The sequence below is a fragment of the Camelus dromedarius genome, chromosome 20 (genome assembly GCF_036321535.1).
Source record: "Camelus dromedarius isolate mCamDro1 chromosome 20, mCamDro1.pat, whole genome shotgun sequence".
NCBI lineage: Eukaryota > Metazoa > Chordata > Mammalia > Artiodactyla > Camelidae > Camelus > Camelus dromedarius.
In genome coordinates this window covers 32,169,648-32,187,790 of record NC_087455.1, presented here as the reverse complement: position 1 = coordinate 32,187,790, position 18,143 = coordinate 32,169,648, and the positions used below count along the sequence as shown (strand labels likewise).

Genomic DNA, 18,143 nt, shown 5'->3' with positions numbered 1-18,143 from the left:
CTAAAGGCAAATTTCAGCTTTTCCCAGCAGCCTTTATTATTTTCAACTTGCATTCACCCTGAAGGTAACTGGGAAATTGTCATTGTTTTTTTCTGACTTGATATTTCAGGATATTGAACTCACTTTTGCTTCCCTTTTTTTTTTTTTTTTTTTTCTGGCAGACCTGAAGATCGTTCCACAAGGTAGAATAACTCATTGACCTATTTGACTTGGCCCCAGGCTTGCTCTATACAAAGATTTCCTCTTCTGAAAGATTCTAATTGAACTCCCTGGAGAAAAACACCCATCTTAGTTAGCGTCCACCAGAATGACTGAAATTTATTACTAAATTAAAATTCTTTAAAATTGGGAAGGATTTCAGAACTGCTATTGTTTTCCTGGTAAATTACTGGATCCTCCTGGTGTCTTGGAATAAGGCAACACGTTTAAACTGTAAGTTTCCATGAACTGTAAGTCAAATTCCCCAGCTCTTAGGGGATTTTCACTGGCCCAGACTCAGGAAGAATTTTCATCTGTGGGATCCAAGACTTCAGAGACCAAACACTTCCTGAGGACTCTCCTCTGCTTTCTGACCCCCACCTACCTCCTCTCAAAGACAAACAATTTCTGATCAGTGCAGGCAGCCAAGAGTGGCCCAGTGGGCCTAAGGTGCAGGGTAAGGGAACAAGGGAACATGAATCCAAGATTCTTTCTTGGCATTGATACCACTGAGTTGCCCAAGGGCTTGAGTATATTAACTCCTTACCTTATGGCTAGAATTTTAATTACCCACCTGGAGCTTTCCTGAAGAACTTATATTGTACATAGTGTCCGGTCATATTCCAGAAACCAACTCTATCATCAAATAGGAGTGCTGGTTCGGAGTGAAGGCAACCAAGATTACTTAAGTTATCAGACTCTGGCACACCCAGAGGTTTTGAAACTTGTTAGGTCTGCTGCCTCTGCCCTGTAGCTTGTTAAAACCTGAACGGAGTGGTTGGGTTAATGGTTTGGGGCTAGAGATTTGGAGCAGTTATTAGGAGGTGCCCCGGCCCTGTTGTGCAGACCCCACGCTCCCCAGATGGCCAGAAGCGGGGTGAGCAGGTAGAAGGGCTGGGCCAGGCCCTTTCCCTGCCTCTAGCCGATGGTCTTCTGCATCCCTCCAAAGTTCCCTGGGGAGGGATGGGGGCGTCCAAGGACATGTTCCCCCACTTTACAAAATTGCAAACATCTTCATGCATAATTTCAAAAGTCTTGCCTGGACTAGACTTTCTCTGCTCCTTCAGGGTAGAAACCTTGTCTCCTTTCCGCCCTGGCATCCTTACTCTCCTCCCCGCCCTAGGGCCTGGTCTCTGGCCAGTGGACGCACCGTTAATATGAATTGGCACTTGTGGGGTGTTCTGGGCACTGCCAAGAGAGCTTCTGGCACTTGTCACCAATTATCCCAATTCTCACCATTTTTTTCTTCATCGTCGTCGTCGATGGACGCCTCCGGCAGATCATGACCCCTAGTTCAGTAAACAGGACCCCTGTCCTGCCTTCCTTCCCCCAGGAGATGCTCTCCTACCGTCCCCACCCCACCCCACCCCACCCCACCCCCCTCCGCCAAGCCCCCAAAGCTCCTTGCTGTTCTGAGCCTGCGTCTCAGGAGCCCGACCCCTGGAGTGCGATCCCCGCCTGGGCTTGCGGACTGACCGCAAGAGCGGAGCGAGGTGGCAGCAGGCAGGGCGCGCGGCCAGTGTGTCCCGCTCCCGGGGCCCGGGGTTGCCTGAAGGGTGGGGCCGCCCTGGCGGCCGCTCCCTTTCCGCGCCTTCTCCATCCCCAAAGAGGACACCCCTCCTCCCGCCGGCCGGCTCCCCACCCTCCGCGGCGCCGCCTCCCCCGCCGCCCGCCCGCCCGCGCTGGCCCAGAGCCGCCCAGGCAGCCAGCGAGCGAGGGGAGCGCTCTGGGATGGGACTTGGAGCAAGCGGCGAAGGAGGAGACAGCGGCAGCGGCTCGGGCTTCTTCCTCGGCTCCCACGCGCGACCCCTGAGAAGAGCCGTGCCTCTTGGAGCGGCGAGGCGGCCAGCGAGGAAGACCCGGGCGACTGCGCCCTCGTCTCTCTTCCCAGGCGCCGGCGGCGGCGGCGGCGGCTGCAGGTGAGCGGGGCGCGCTCTCCTCGGGGCCTTGCCCGGCCCCGCGACCCCGAGGCGCAGACAGACCGACCGGCCCACCGACTGACAGACGGAGAGACAGGCAGAGCCGGGGCGCCGACGCACGCGGGCGCTGCCCCCCAGGCCCGCGCGCCGGCTCCGCGCGGCCCCTCCCGCCCCGGGGCTAGTGGCTCCCGGCCCCTCTGGGCAGAGCGCGAGAGGGAGGGCGGCGCTGCCGGACCCCCGGCCCGGAGAAGTCAGGCCGCCCCGGGCGGGCGAGCTCGGCGCGCTCCCTGCGCCGGGCGCACCGCTCGGCAGCCACCCCACAGTGCCCCGTGGGGGCGCTGTGCCCCGCCGCGGGGACGCCCAGACCTGGCGTCCGAGCCGGGAAAGCGAGACTTGTTGAGCGGGGACCGGGTGTGATTCCTACTCAGCTGGCGAGCGGCTCGGTTCCGACCCCCACCTTGGTCGGCTATTTTCACGCCGTCTGCATTTTGTTCTTGGTTCCCTATGGCAGCTAAAGCTCCAGCTTCCCTACATTGTGGAGAAAGGCAAGAAAGGGGAGGGCATTTTGTGGCAGTTGCTAGAAAACCCGAGGACAGTTTGGAGAGAGGACAGAAAAACGGGGATCTTGTGCCTTTGAGGTCTCCGGGGCTGAACGCACGGAAACGTAGCTCCTGTGGATCACATACTCCCGCCCTGCACAAACCCCACTAAGTTCCAAGTTGTGATAAATCAAGGAGCCGGGATGTATCTGCACCAAGTGCGTTTAATTGTCTTCATCAGTGGGGCAGCCGAAAAACAGCCAAGAGGCTGCAGGGGGCCCGTGGTCAAGAACAGAGATTCTGAGGTTGCCCTGCTTAGGTTCAGACTCTGGCTGTGGGTGAAGCTTACAGCTTGGTAACCTCGGGGTTACCCAACTTCTCTATGCCTCATTTTCTCCATCTGTCTAATGGGGATGATAATACCGACAGGGCTGTGAGGATTAAAGTTCTTAGAGCAGTTCCAGGCATCCTGTTAGGTGGTGAGTTCCAACACCTGTCTCTCCAGAACGCCAGGGTTCTGTAAGCAGTCACTGTCTCTCCAGCTCAGGAAGACAGGCTCTGCATGGGTACGTGAAGGTGGTAAATAATCCGAATGTGTTTAACCGTCCTTTTCCATGCAGGAGGGCATCCTACACAGAGTTCCCTGCCTGCTTTCCACAGCACAGCCTCAGAAAACCGTGTCGAGGTACCAAGAAGGGTTTATGGTCTGGAACGTTTCCTCCCAGCTCCTAAAGCTGGTCCCTTGGGATCCCCTGTTGAGAAGGCGCATATCTGTGACTCTTCACCTTCTATTTTCCTATCTGTCCATACTTTTATTCCTGCCATAGTATTCAGTGAGGGCCTCGTGTTGCCAGGTCTCTCTCTCTCTTTTTTTTCTTTAAACAAATCAGGCTCCAATGTTCCTTGCTCTACAGCCCAGGCCCCCCAGGCTGGAGGCACTGAAGCCTGAGCTCAGTGGTGGGAGGTGTTATAGCAGAGTCCACCCTCGAGCTATCCTCAGATGGTTGTCATGCCCTGAGTGCTCATTAGCAACACCATATATCCCTGTTCAGCAAGAGGTTGTTGAAATGAGGCCCAGGATCTAAAGAAAAGGACATAGATGATTGCTCCTTGAAAGAGAAGGAATAAGAGGGTCATTGGAGGTACTAGAAAGAAATCTCACAGTTTTCCTGGAAACAGCCCTGGCTGGTGCCTAAGAGAAGGCAAGGGGCGAGGCAGGTGGGGACAAAGGAAGGGGGAGAGGGAGTGCCGGTGTGAACGCTGGCCTGCACGAGGTGTCAGGCGTGCAGCGGGGTGGGCGGTGAGAGAGGACACGCTGGGACTCAGGGGTGAGCAGCTGAGTTTCAGACCAGCCACGTGGGCCAGTGTCTCCAGTGCTTTCCGTGGGACGGGACTCGCTGCCCTGTGGATTTTAGCATGTGTATTTAAGAGAGCCCTTTCCTGGGACTCTTAGTCTTCAAGGAACCTCCGGGGCTCCCCTGATGAACATGCATGTGAGAATAAGGAGGGGAAGAAGGAGGGGAAGGGGAAAGAAGGGGAAAGAAGGGGAAGAAAGAGGCTGGAACGCCAAGGAGAGAGCAGAGGCTGTCATCACTGTTGCTAGTAAATGGTGCCAGGGAGACCCCTCCAAGGGACCAGTTGCCACTTGGAGCTCCAGCTGTGAGGTCATCTTTGAACCCTGCCATGTGGCTGGGCAGACGGCCACCACTGCCTTACCCGGCAGGACCTGGAAGGGGACTCAGAGAGAAAGGCAGGGCTGGGCTTCATTCCAGAGGCCTCAGTCTCAGTAGTTGGTGGTAATGATGATGATGTGATGAGAGGTAGTTGGGATATAACCCTGATCTTGGCACCTGAAGGACTTGGGTTCCCACCTCAACTGTGCCACTCACCACCTGCAAGGATTTTGATAAGTTACTAGACTCCCTGCCTCAGTTTCTACATCGTAAATGGGAATAGAATTCTTGGGAGAATTATATTAGTTAACACCCGTGAAGTGTTTAGGATAATGACTAGCTCAGAAAGTGCTCAATATTTATTACCTATACTTATGGTTGTTATTCTGAGCTTCAGTTTTATCATCCATCAAATGGGCATGATACCATCTATGTCATAGGGTTGTTGTGAGGATTCAATGAGATAACATGAATCCATCCTCCAGTGTGTAGGATACAGTAATGCTCAGAGTGAGTTTGTTGAAAATAAGATTCCTCCCCAAATCTATGCATGTAAAGTCAGTGGCTGAGCAGGCGAACTGGCTAACAATTTTTGAGGTTCTTTTAAGAGTATTGTCAGAGGAAACTACTGTTGGAGAATGTGGCTCACCCCCCATTGGAATACCCATTGCTATTCTAGGTTATTATATCAGTTTCTTATTGCTGCTGTGGCAGATTACCACAAACTTAGTGCCTAAAACAACACAAATTTATTGTCCTTCAGTTCTGGAGGGCAGAAGTCTGAAACAGGTCTCGCTGGGCTGAAATCAAGGTATGGGCAAGGCTATGTTCCTTCTAGAAGGGAAAAATCTGTTGCCTTTTCTGGCTTTTAAAAGCTGCCTATGTTTCTTGGCTCCTGGTCTTTTCTCCCATCTTCAAAGCACAACAGCTTCCAGTCCTCCCCTCCCTTCTCTCTTCTCTCCCCATCTTCTCCCTCCCCCCTTTCTCTCTCTTATAAAGACCCTTGGATTACACTGGGCCCACTTGGATGATCCAGGCTAATGTCTCCATCTCAAGAGTCTTAGCCTAATCACTTCTGCAAAGTCCCTTTTGCCACAGAGGCACACATTCACAGATTCCGGGATGATTAGGTCACAAACATCTTTTGAGGTGCTATTCTGCCCCTAATAAACAGCTACTATTAGAGAAAATGATGTAAATCAAAGAATTTTATCTCACTTCTGTTTAGGGCTTATCCCTGCACATTCTCAGTTAGTTAAGTTTGTTTTCACCTTCCTTAAAGATGAGAGGCTCAAGACCACAGGGATCAAGGCTATGGGTCAAATCTTTTGTGAGATCTGGGTTTCTTCAAACTCAGTTCTGAAGCCGCTGCTTTGCCGTCTTTCTCCCTTTCCTTGATAAACCCTCAGCTTTTAACACTAGCCCTTCAGAATGGCCGCCTTTTCCCCAAAACAGCGTTTGCTGACTTTTCTAGCTCCTTCTTCTCCTCCATTTCCTGTGAAATACAAAGAATGCCCCCACCCCCAAGATCTCTAAGAAATCACCACCTCCCTGAGATTCCCAGACAGTATTCGTTTCCCATCGCTGCTGTAGTAAGTTACCACAAACTTAGTGACAAGTTTATTGTCTTATGGTTCTGGATGCTGGAAGTCTGAAATGGTTCCCACTGGGTGTTCTCGTTCCTCTTGGAGGCTTTAGGAGAGAATCCATTTCCTTGCCTTTTCCAGCTTCTAGACTCTTCCTCATTGCTTGGCCTGTGCCCCCTGGCATCTTCAAAGCCAGCCGTGTCAGGCTGAGTCCCTCTCATGCTGTCTTCCTCTTCTGTTTTTAAGGACCCTGGTGATTGCATTGGCCTCACCCAGATAATTCAGGGTACTCTCCCTGTTTTTCAAGCCAGCTGATTAGCAACCACAATTCCCCTTTGCTGTAACATAACATCTTCACAGGTTCTGGGATTAGAATGTGGACATCTTTGGGAGGCCATTATTCTGCCCACCGCAGGGCTTGAGAAGGTGGTCCAGATCAGGGCCAGCTGGGCAGCCTCATCTTACTAACATCCCCTTCCAGAATGTGCCCAACAACCCACTGAAGAGAGAGCATCTGTTAAACTCTCTGCAAAATCCCTGCCGTAGCTCCCACCTCTCCTACGGCATGATCAGAGAGCAATGGAGGCAGAAGTAGTACCACACACTTTATTTTTTAAGTAAATTTTTAATCAAAGAAACATATAAAAAGATGCATAACCATAAGGGAACAGTTCAATGGATCTTTTGTAAAGTGAACACTCTCATGTGAACACCTCCCAGATCAGTACCTGAGAAGCCCCCCTTGTACTCCCAATTAATTATCACCTCCCCTTGAAAGTAACTGCTATTCCAGCTTCTACCACCATACATTACTGTTGCCTCTTTTTTAAAGTAAACCTTTTACTGAAGCACACATACAGAAAAGTGCACAAATCAGGGGTGCAGCTGGGTTATTCTTCCTAAATGCGTAGCCGGCATTCTGATTAATCGGCAGAACATTTCCAGCATCCCACGATCCACCCCCATGCCTCCTTCTGTGCACTGACACCTCAAGTGTAACCACTCTTCTGAGTCCTATGATTGTAGATTCGTTTTGTCCATTTTTGAATTTTGTTTTGTTCAGTGTTAGGTTTGTAAATTAATGATGTTGCAAGAAGCGTGAATTCACTCTTTTCTGTCGTTGTATAATGTCACATTATATAACTCCACCACAATGTATCTGCTCTGTTGTTAAAGTTGTTTCCACTCACACTTCATTTTAAAAGGGAGTGACTACCTACTCATAGCTCAGTCGTCATAAACTCAATCCAGCCAGCAGAGGGTAAGAGCCATTGTATGGTGCTAGAGGCTGGAATGGAGGGGTAATGACTGTGTGTGTGTGTGTGTGTGTGTGTTGGTGTGTTGGTGGAGTGGGTGGGGGAGTTACTGAAGGTCAGGTTATGGGACTTTGAATGCTAAGTTAGGGAATCAGGATTTTATCGGATTGGTATGCAGAAGTCACTGACAGTCTTTGAACAAGAGCATGGTAAGTATGGTATTGTGTTGGAAAGACTGAATTCAGTGCTGGTGCCAGATGGATTCAATAGGAGAGACTTAGAGTCAGTCTGTTAATTAGGATTATGTTCAACTCCAAGTTACAGAAAAAACTGAAACGACAGTGGCTTGAAGAAGAAAGTTTGTGTTCTAGAAGCCTGGAGACAGTGCGTCCAAAGGGAGAATGGGGTCAGGGACCCGCCCTCCTGTGCTCCATTGCTTTCACCATGCAGCATAGCTTCCATTTCTCTGGTGCCTCATGGTTCAAAACGACTGCTGGGTCTCCAGCCAGGATGTCCTTATTCCAGCCAGCAGGAGGGAAAAAACAGGGTGGTCATTCACCCCACCCTTTTCAGAAGGACACTTCTCAGAGGTTGTACACATCACGTCCACTTCCATCCCCCTGGCGCACATGTAGTCACCTGGCAGGGGGGCAGGGAAGACTGGGCATCATGGTCTTTATTCCAGCCCATCACGAATCTTAGAAAGTGGGGCTCTATTACTAAAGAAGGAGGGGAGGGTATTAGAGGACAACTAGCAGGGTTGCCGAGACGTCTGTCGTTTCTCCAGTGTGAATAAGGGCCAGGCTTAGGGCTGTGACTTTGATGTGGACAGAAAGGGAAGGAGATATGAGAGACAGCACGTGGCAGGACGTGGTGCTTGATTGGATGGAAGAGAGAGAAGATACAGTAGGAAAGATCACATATACCAAACTATGTGGTGAGGGGTTTTTCCCCAGAAAATAATGCCTTGGAAAGGAGGAAATTGCCCTATATCTGAGTCCTTGCAAATTCTCTCAAAGTATAGGGAGCTCTGTCAAATATTTTGAACAAAGTACTATTTGGAAGACACATTAGCTTGAAATGTCCTCAGCCAATGTGCTAATTTTGGATACATGTAGATGTATCTTTCACAATTGCAAGGGTTGGATGACACTGGATATGACCAGAAGACTCAAAAAACATCATTAGTGCTGACAAAATACTGATAGGAGAGAGGCAAGCATTTGAAAACTGTTTTATGAAGTGAGAGAGAGAAAACATTGTATGAAACATTTTTCATGAATAGCGTTAGTTCTAAACTAATATATGTTTTGTAAATTTTAAATGTTTTGCATATGCATGTATGGCTAAATTGATACTTTATTTTTATTCTTTTTTATTTATTTATTTTTTGTATTATTTTATTAATTTTTGGCAGGAGGAGAAATAGAGAGATGGGAGCATTGCTGGCATTGGGGGAGCAGTCAGGAGGGCTGGAGAGGGGAGCCGTGCAGAGGCGGGACCGCCAGGGTTTGTCCACCCATGAATGTGATGGTGATGCGAGGAAGACCTGGAAGCTGGGGCCAAGTTTCCGGCATGGTTGGCTGAGCAGATGGAGTTACCTTGACTGTGAAAGGGCTTCAGTGGAAGCAGCTGAATTTGTATCTGGAAAGGCACAGTTGGCGATCAGGCCTTCACCACTGGATGAAAATCACTGACAGGCAACGTCAGGTCCACCATCTAAATGTCTAACATTTTGAGCCTTGAGTCCTAGCAGAGGTTGGGTTCCATTCGCCGGCCCTGCGGGAGCTGGGGATTCAGGTCCAAGGTGGGAGCCAGGAAGGTACAGCCTCTAAGGCTGCTGTAGCCCCAGGGCCTGGTGACTGACCCCTGTGAACACAGACTAGTTTGGGTGCAAGGTCAGTGGGCCGATGGAGCAGACGAAGCATTGAACCTGATGTCTAAGAGCTTTTAAAATTGGAGAGGGGACTCAAAATCCCTTCTTTAACAAGAAGGCTGACAGCCTGAGCAACGGCGGGGGTCAAGTCTTGGCTCCACCACTTCACGAGCCCTGAGGCCTTGGACAGCGTCTTTCTATCTGTGGGTCTGGGTGGTCCGTCTGTGAAATCGGGAGCTTGTCCACCTCACAGGATGATTATAGGGCTCCAAAGAGATAATAATACACAAAGTGCTCAGTTCTCTGCCTGGCCATCGCAGGCACATAAAAATATCAGTGTCTTACCCCTTCTCTCTTCTTGTCCAGAGACAGGGTTTGTCGCCTGGGAGGGTGTCAAGCCCAGTCTTCCATGGACGGCAGGGTGGCACGGGCCTGTGCTCTGGTTTAGGCTGAGAAGCGCTGCTTCCAGACCACGCCTCTCATTTTATGGCTGGCTAACTAAAGCCCAGAGTTACATCACCTAACTGAGGTCACGCAGTGTGCTGTAACAGGGCCAGGCTCTCCCGTCAAGGCCCACGCACGTCGTGTTGGCTCTGGTGGGATTCTCCTCGCCTGTCCATTTACTTGGAACAGTGATGCTCAGAAGAACTCATAGCTAAGAGGGTCTGAACAATCCCCTTCTCTCTCTCTTCCCCCACCCTCTCGGTAGAGTGAAAAGACTCATTGTCCCATGGGGAGGAGAAAAGTTGCTAGAACAAGTCAAAGCTGCTGTATTTTTTTTATTTAATATTCTCTTCATGCCCCCAAATGCATCATGGAATCTGTCCTGATTGAATTAACCTCTATTTCTCAGCACAACAATCCTTCTCATATGCCCCTGTATGAAAGGAACTGCTTCTCAAACGTCATGCTGTTTTTCCAGTTAGAATTGGCTTCTGCTCTTGTTCTTCAAACGTGAGCAGCTGTAAATGCGGAACTGAGGAACAATGATTAATGCAGGCTGCGTGCGCTGACTTTTCTTTTTCCTTGTTTCACTGCCATTGCATTTGTTAAAAAGTCTACCTTGTCTGACATTACTATTGCCGCACCGGTTTTCTGTTGACTTATATATAGTATCCTTTTCCCCATCCTTTTCGTTTCTTTTAAACAGCTCTTTTAAAGTATGACTTCCAAGAATAAAACTCATCACTTTTTAGTGTACAATTTGATGGGTTCTGACAAATGTATAGAGCCGTGTAACCGCCACCATAATCGTGATGCAAACATTTCCATCACCCCCCAAATTGCCCTCATGCCCCTTTGTAACTGACCCTCTTCTCCCATCCCAACCCCGGGAACCACTGATCTTTGTGTCATGGAGTGTTTTCCTTTATTGCATATTATATAAATAGGAACATTCAGTATGGATTCTTTTTGTGTCTGGCTGCTTTCACTCAGCCTAATTATTTTGAGATTCATCCAGTACCTCATTCCTTTCATTGCTGAGTAGTATTCCACTGTATGGATGGGCCACAATTTATTTATATGTTCATTAACATATGGCCATTTGGGTTGTTTTCAGTTTTTAGCTTTTACAAAGAAGCCCTCTATGAGCATCTGAGGATTAGACTTTGTGTGAGCGTGTTTTTATATCTTTTGGGTAAATACCTAGAATCAGGGTGGCTGGTTTGCCCAGTTTGCCCAGGACTGATGAGTTTGATGGGAGGAAGGACTCTCAGTGCTAAAACACAGGCAGTTCTGGACAAATGAGGGCAGCTGGTCACCCTGTGCTGTATCATTTGGGAAGTGTATGTTTAACTGTATGAAGGACTGCCAAATTGTTTTCCAAAGTGGCTGTACCATTTTGCTTTCTTACCAGCAATGTATTAGGATTCCAGTTTTTCACATCTTTGCCAACGCTCGGTTATATCAGTCTTTTTAATTTTAGCTATTTTAGTGGATTTGTCATAGAATCTCATTGTGGTTTAATTTGCATTTTTCTAATGATTAAGAATGTGGAACTTTTTTTTATATGTTTATTTGTCATCTAAATGCACCTATCCTCAGGGCCTTTTGGTTAGCAATGGTGACTGGAAAATGCAAACACTTCTTGAAATCCACGGTAAACTGAAGCCACGTGAAATGGTATTTGTTTTTTGAAAATCATAATTATCCACTGCAGTATGTTCTAAATGGTTGGGTTTAATTGAAAATGTATCAGGATGGATGTGGGCCTTGAGAGTATGTTGTGTATGTTGAAAGAAATAAACGTGGACTTTGTATTTGCTCAGTTGGGAGAAATAAGCACATCGTTAAAATAATAAATCAGATATAAATGACATAACACCCTTAGAATGTCATATAAAATGTGATAAATGCCATGGAAGCTTGAAAGTAAATAGTAGGTTTAAGATCAGAGAAAGAGGCGAACTATTCTGTTTTCTCTCTGTTCTAAAAAGGAATCTCCCAGTTTAAGCTATGAAAAGGGACCAGTCCAATTAGTAAAGAGTTTAATTTGTCTGTAAGGGGGTGGGCATTAGTTATCCGTAACAAGCTAACACTGTCTGAAGCTTCACCCCTTTATTAGTGGCATAACGTTGGGCAAATGACTTAACTTCTCTGGTTCCCGTAAGAATTAAATGACTTAATACATTTAAAGCGCTTGGCCCTGTGCCCAGCGCATAGTAAGCGCTGAGTAAACGTGCTATTTTCAATATAACTTTAATGTATAGTGAAAAGTGAGCTAGCTCAACCCAGTAAGTGTGAAAAACTGTGGACTTTGAAGGTCGACAGGCCTGGGTTCATCTCCAGGTCAATTCCTGAAAGCAATTTGCTGAACAAACAGTTCACTGAATTATTATTATTTTTTCACATTTTGGGAAATGGTCCCTTCCCCTGCCCTGCCCTGTTCCCACCTCTTACAGTGAAACAGCTATGGCCTTTCATGAATTCACTTCTGGGGACTTGGTTCGCAGCTAACCTAGTTTTCTGCTAATCGATGAACTGGCAAATTAGCCTCTTACCCTGGGGTTTGAAACTAGCCTCTTAGCCTACTTTGCCATTTACTTTAGCTGGGTGACCTAGGTCAAGTGACTAAACTTCTCTGAGCCTCAGTTTCCTCATCTCCAAAAAGCAGAGATAATAGTTCTGATTTCTGCAAGATATGTATGAGGATTAAATGAAATCAATTGGGTGAAACTGTCAAGCGTAAGATGAAGATTTAGTAAAAATTTTACATACAAATGATCTCCCTTAAATGCTGTTCCTCCTTAAACATTCCCTCCTCCCCACCTAATTTATATACATTAATAAATTGCTATGACACCCATTATAATGATAGAAAATAGAAGAAAAATGCATTTAAACCTAGTCCCAGGATACTACCTTCTCCGTGAGGGTTTGCAGGCAGAGTAGTCTTGACATTATTCACCAGGTGGCAAGTACCTTTCTCATCCCGTGTGAAACGCTGAGTTTGGTCATCCTGGGAGAGCCTGGATCTATCTGACCATGTCACTTCCCTGCTCAGAATCTTTTCTCCTGGAGCCTTCATACCAGCTACTCTCCAGGACCAGTATAGAAAACAAATGAAGTCTGGTAAAGACTGCTACTCTGGTTGAAACTCCCTCACCCCTGTGGAAACCTGAAACTTAGCTTGGGGTTAAAATTCTTCATGCGTCTGAGAGCTTCTTGTTCAGCATCAACTTTGGTCCCGTTCTTCTCTGGTCCCCTAGCTTTTTTGCAGGTTTGCTTGTCCCCACCGCCGCACGTGTGCTGGGCACTATGCTGAATGCTTTAGTTACATAGATTAAGTTGCTCAGTTAACTAACATTGTTCCAAATTCCCATAAGGCTTGGGGAGGTTAAGTAGCTTGCCCAAGGTCACACACAGTTAGCAAGTGTCATAGCCAGGATTCAAAGCCAGGCAGTCTGGTGCCACAGTCTAAGCCCTTAACCGCAGTACCATGTCCCTCTTAATAGACGTATTTGGGAGGCAGGGAGGCTGGGAGGCAGGGAGGCTGAGATGCTGGGAGGCTAAGTCATGTGACCTTATGTCAGCTGTTTACGAATTCCTTGGGAACTTACATATATTAATTTGTACCATCCACTAGTACTAGACTAAAGGAGTATTGTTACTCGGAATCCTCAGATACAGTTTTTCCTTTTTCAAATCCAAGATATAGAATGTGATTATGAAAAATTGCTAATAAACTTGATTGAAAACTTCGGGATAGATTTTTTTACCGCTTCAAGTTTTCCATTCAGTCTTACAGTGACCAAAATGATGAAGAATTCCAGCTATGCATGCCCTGATCGGAGTATCCAAGAACCTACCAATGGGTCTAAGGGTCACACACAAATGACATTTTAAGTACAAGTGGCCTGTCTGATACGAGGGAGTGGGGCTGTGGGTCCCCATCATCTAGCATCCAGGGAGACCCAGAAACCTCACTCAGCCTTCTCCTCCTGTTGTGTTTGTCACAGCCTTGCCCCTCTTCCTCTTCCTGAAGATGGAAAAGATGCTGGTGGGCTGCTTTCTGCTGATCCTCGGACAGATCCTCCTCCTCCCTGCTGAGGCCAGGGAGCGGCCTCCTTCCAGGACCAGCTCCAGAGGGAGACACTCTCGGACCCACCCTCAGACGGCCCTCCTGGGTGAGTGACCGGGGCTCCACCTACAGAAGCAAGAAGAGGTGGCCAAGGGCGGGCCTCCAGACCAGGGGATGGATGTCAGCCCTGGGTCCCCTGTTGGGTGTGCGGTGGGGAGAGGGCATCCTGTTGGCAATGTGTGCGTCTCGAGTTGAGGAAGTGCTTGTCCAGGGGTTTTCGGATGAAATTAAACCTCTTCTATTTCAAAGCTTTTCATTTCATCTGAAGCTCCTGACTTTTCTCCGATAAGCAAGGGCAAGATTTTTCATTTGAAAAGGTTCTGGTTGGACTTACGTGGACATGGGTGTTACGAGAATTTTTTGTTGGATTTGTCTGGCTAATGCGTGTTAATAATGCTTCCCTGCACGGCAGCATGGGAAGGAGAGCAGGCGGGCTTGTGGAAGGTGGGAGCGGGCACAGAAGAGGGTTGGGGACGTGATAAATTGAATCAAGATACGAAGATAGAAAATGCCAGAGCTCTGTTAACGCTCACCCAGTGAACATGCTTTCTGCAGGTGATATTTTTTTCTTTCTCTGAGAGAAAGGAAAGGTCATGAAAACACACTGAATATAGATAAGTGGGCCTGATTCTCAAAATGGGCTCTGGTTAGTCTAGGATGCAATAGGAAGGTTGGCCAGTGGAAAGGCAATGGGCTTTGGCGTAGCCCTGAGTTCATAGACCTGGCTTTGCCACTTACCAAGTGTGTGTTCTTGGGTCACCTCCCTGAAGTTCAGTTTTCTCATCCGTAAAGTAGGACTGTTAATGCTGACCTGGGGATATTTTTGGAGGAGGAAGTAAGCTAATTGATGTATGTAGATTATAGGGATGCAGTGAGTGAAAGCTTTACCATGACTATCATTCCATGAATTTATTCTCTGAAACTGTGTTTTATGTTTGTATCTCATTGGCCAGCCCCTAGAATCTGACCCCCCACGAAGGCCACTGAGAGAGAGAACCGCTCAGTGCCTGGTAGCCTCAGCATCCAAAATGACAGTCAGAGACCAGAGGAACAAAAGCCCTGTTTCGAGAGGTCAGAATCTTGATGGTGTTGACGTGAACGATGACCCCATGATCCCGGGCCCTCCATGTCTTTCGTCTCCTGAGAATCTGTTTCCATAGTGTCATAAACATATGACTTCTGCAAAAGTGAAAAGGACTGGGGGATGTTTGGTACACTGATTAAAGGGCTTTTGAAAAAAAATTTCAAGGTGATAGATAGATAGGGAGGTGGAGGAGGCGTGTATGTGTGTTTGTGTGGTGTGGGTGTGGGTGTGGGTGTGTGTGACGGGGAGAGAGACAGAGGGAAGGAGGGAGAGCTGGAAATGCCTGATTCCTAGAACACCAGTTGGGTTTCTGATGGGGCTGCTTTTGGAATGAGCCACCACATACTTAGCTAGAAAAGCATACTCCTCCTGGCGCCAAATATCTCTACCCCCACCCCTGCCTCTCTCTCTTTCTCTCTCTCTCTCTCCCTTTCTCTCTCTTTCTCTCTCTCTCTCTCTCTCACACACACACACACACACACACACACACAAGCTGTGTCTCCCCTAGTTGTCTGCATCCACTGTCCTCTCCTTCGCCCTGAGCTCAGGCTCTGAAGGAGAAGCCCCTTGCCTTCAAGGTAAGAGATCCTGTTTTGCCATGGGCATCAACCCCGCATCCAGTGTCCTCCCCTCCCTTGCACCAGTCTCCATTTCTCATTTTGTCAGGGAATGTGTCAGGAACAAAGAGGTGGATGGAATATGGCCCTGGGGAGTGGCCTGGCTGCTCCCTGACCTGCTGGAAGGCTGCTTGACTTGGGAACATAGTGGGTGAGTGAAAATCATGAAACTGAAGGCAAACATCATGACTCTGGCCTGGATTCACAAGTACAATCTGCTTTCAGTCTAACATTGACAGTGAACAAAGGTGGACCTTCTGAAGGGGGTCCCCAAACCACACTTTGAAAACAGCTGATTTAGGGAAGTGTTCCCAGTGAAGGTCAAGACTATGTGGAGTCCTGAGGATGAGCTGGTGGGAGAGGAGTGAGGATGGAGCCTGGAGATGGGTCATGCCATTGGGGCCGCCATGTCTATATGGCAGGTGGTCTGAGCTGGCAGCAAGCCCAGAGAGGCCAGGCAGGAACCAGCTCACTTAGGACCTCAGGGGGCTTCAACAAAGAGTTTGGGTTTCATGCTGCGGGGGTGGAGGTCTTTAGCTGGCAGTAGTCGTGATCACTGCTGAGTCCCTTTGTACCCACTGTGCCTTCTGGACAGCCTCAGCCATCCCGAGCTGGGGCAAAGGGCAGGGAGTGCCTATACTCCCAGACCACCACGAAAACGAACGAGCACATGCTCCATCCGTAAGACCCTTCAAGGCAACTATGCCAGCGGGTAGATTTGGGGCAGCAGGGTGTGCTGTGCCCGGAGTGTAAGCTCATGGACGCCTCAGACTCTTCCCTCTGCACCCACCCTGTATTAGGACCCCGTCCCCTTCCAGACTTCTCCCGAGGGTCTCCTCAAGGTGGCGCTAACTGGAAGTCACGTTGCTCCACACCCCTAAGTACTGCCTGCTTTGCTTGAGCGCATTTTTTCTCTTTATTATATCACTGTCACATTGGGGTGGACCTGTCACCAGGGCAACCAGTGGGGCACATCAGCCTTTTTGGAAACCTTAACCCTCCTTGCCCAAACTCCCACTGAATCCGTGACTCCTCTCACTCCTGGAGTGCCAGTACACAGGCAAACGTCTGTGCTTCTGCCCTCCCCCCCAATCTCCCCGCACCTCCCCCCCCTTCCTTTGTCTTTTGTAAGGTCTTGTTAATGAGTGCCATCTTTTCTAAATTTACCAACCTAGCTCATTTTATTTCTACTAACTAATCTGGAAACCTTTTCCTTTCTTTATAATAGATTCCCCTTTGGATCAATAGCACCCACGAAGAATTCATGTTTGTGGGTTTTTTTATTTTTAATAAATTTTTGTTTATCTCTTTTTAATTCTTTTTTTTTAATAGAACCACACACTCTACCACTGAGCTATACCCCCTCCCCTGAGGTCTGTGTTTTAAAAGAGCACTTTGCAGCAGTATGAAAGTAGATTCCAGAAGTGGGCAGTGGAGATTTAAAAGAAAGCTGGCCCCAAGGTGTGGTCCCGGGATGGTGGGAGCTGACCCACCCCCTCACCCCGGAAAATATTCCAGAGGTGTTTGGGGGTAGAAGTCACAGAATTTAATGACATTTCTCCATAACAGTTAATTTACTACTTAAAAATGGAGCTGATGGGGACAATCTAAGAACTGACTGTGTACAGCCCCAGATTCCGTTCCTGGGAAATCACAGCACGTGAGGAAGCATTTGTTTCCAGTTCTGCATATGTCTCTAATTAGACCTGACATCTACAGTAGTAAAAATGCAATGTGTTTCACGTAAGGACCCGAAACCTCCTAAATTAGCAATGTGACTGTAGGAGCTGGCTGGCCTAGAGAATTCAGCGTAAGAATGTCTTGCTCTGTGTTGCCAATGGAGGTTTTCACCTGGGTTGATAATTATTAACATTTTCAAGCATGGGCTGCCAGTAGATGAGTTTACACATCCTGAAACCATCCCTAATTGACATTTATTGGCATCCTCTGTGAGGGAGGAAAAGCAGATGCCAGAAGCCATCTGAGCTGCTGGCTTCTGGAAGGACAGACCCACTGAGGCCACCAGCCTTACATGCCCTGAAGCCACTTTGTCCTGGATGCGACTTTTGCCTCCTTCCCTGAGCTTTCCGGGGCTTTGTTCACCCTCCTCCTACCTGGAGCGTCCTTCCCTGCCCAAGGCCTAATATCAGTCAGGTCCAGGCCAAATGCCACTTCCTCCCCCTCCCAGCCAGGCGGGACCCTCACATCCCCGCCACCTGCACTGTAGGTCCTCTGCTAAGGCGCCAACTCTGTCAGCCTTATATCACAAGGGGTAATAGTGGCACCTACCCACGATTCCTACTCTGGTTATTTTTGTATTCACCTTGTTTTTACCATTAGATCGTAAACCCTTGAAGAAAGGGACTGAGTGTTTTTCATGTCTCATAGCATCTCTGGAGACTCTCTCACTTCACTGAGCCCCTGCCGTGAGTAAAGATGCGCTAGCTCACTTGATCTGTGGAAAAAAAAAAAAAAAAAAGACGAAATGCTGCGAGGTGGTTATTGGTTTATCTCGTTTTCAGACAAGGAAGCCAAGGCGAAGAGAATAAAGCAATTTAGCAAACTTGTTAGGGATTCTGAAAACCTAGAAAGAAAAGGCGCCCCTAGCCCTCACCCCGGGAGAGGATGCATGGCTTAGGAAACGTGTGTTTGAGCAAAGAAAAAGGCATCTCACACTTGAGCTTGCTCCCTGACCAGGAGTTTTGAGCAGACCATGAAATGTCCATCGGATTTGGAGCTGCTGCTGCTGGTTCCACCCTGGCTGCTGACCTCAAGCCTGGGCTTTGGTCCCGCCCACAGTGGAAGCTCCGTTT

The 18,143-nt window shown here is 48.3% G+C and overlaps 1 protein-coding gene across 2 annotated transcripts in view; it reads left to right on the top strand.

Moving 5' to 3' along the window:
* Window positions 1–1,890: 1,890 nt before the first annotated feature.
* MATN2 (matrilin 2) overlaps window positions 1,891–18,143 on the top strand; it is a 119,555-nt gene continuing 103,302 nt past the window's right edge. For both annotated transcript variants that reach the window (XM_031439375.2, XM_031439374.2), the window contains exons 1-2: window positions 1,891–2,117; window positions 13,508–13,675. In XM_031439375.2, the coding sequence (XP_031295235.1) occupies window positions 13,534–13,675 (142 nt within the window). In that variant the 5' untranslated portion in view covers window positions 1,891–2,117; window positions 13,508–13,533. The remainder of the gene's footprint in view (window positions 2,118–13,507; window positions 13,676–18,143) is intronic.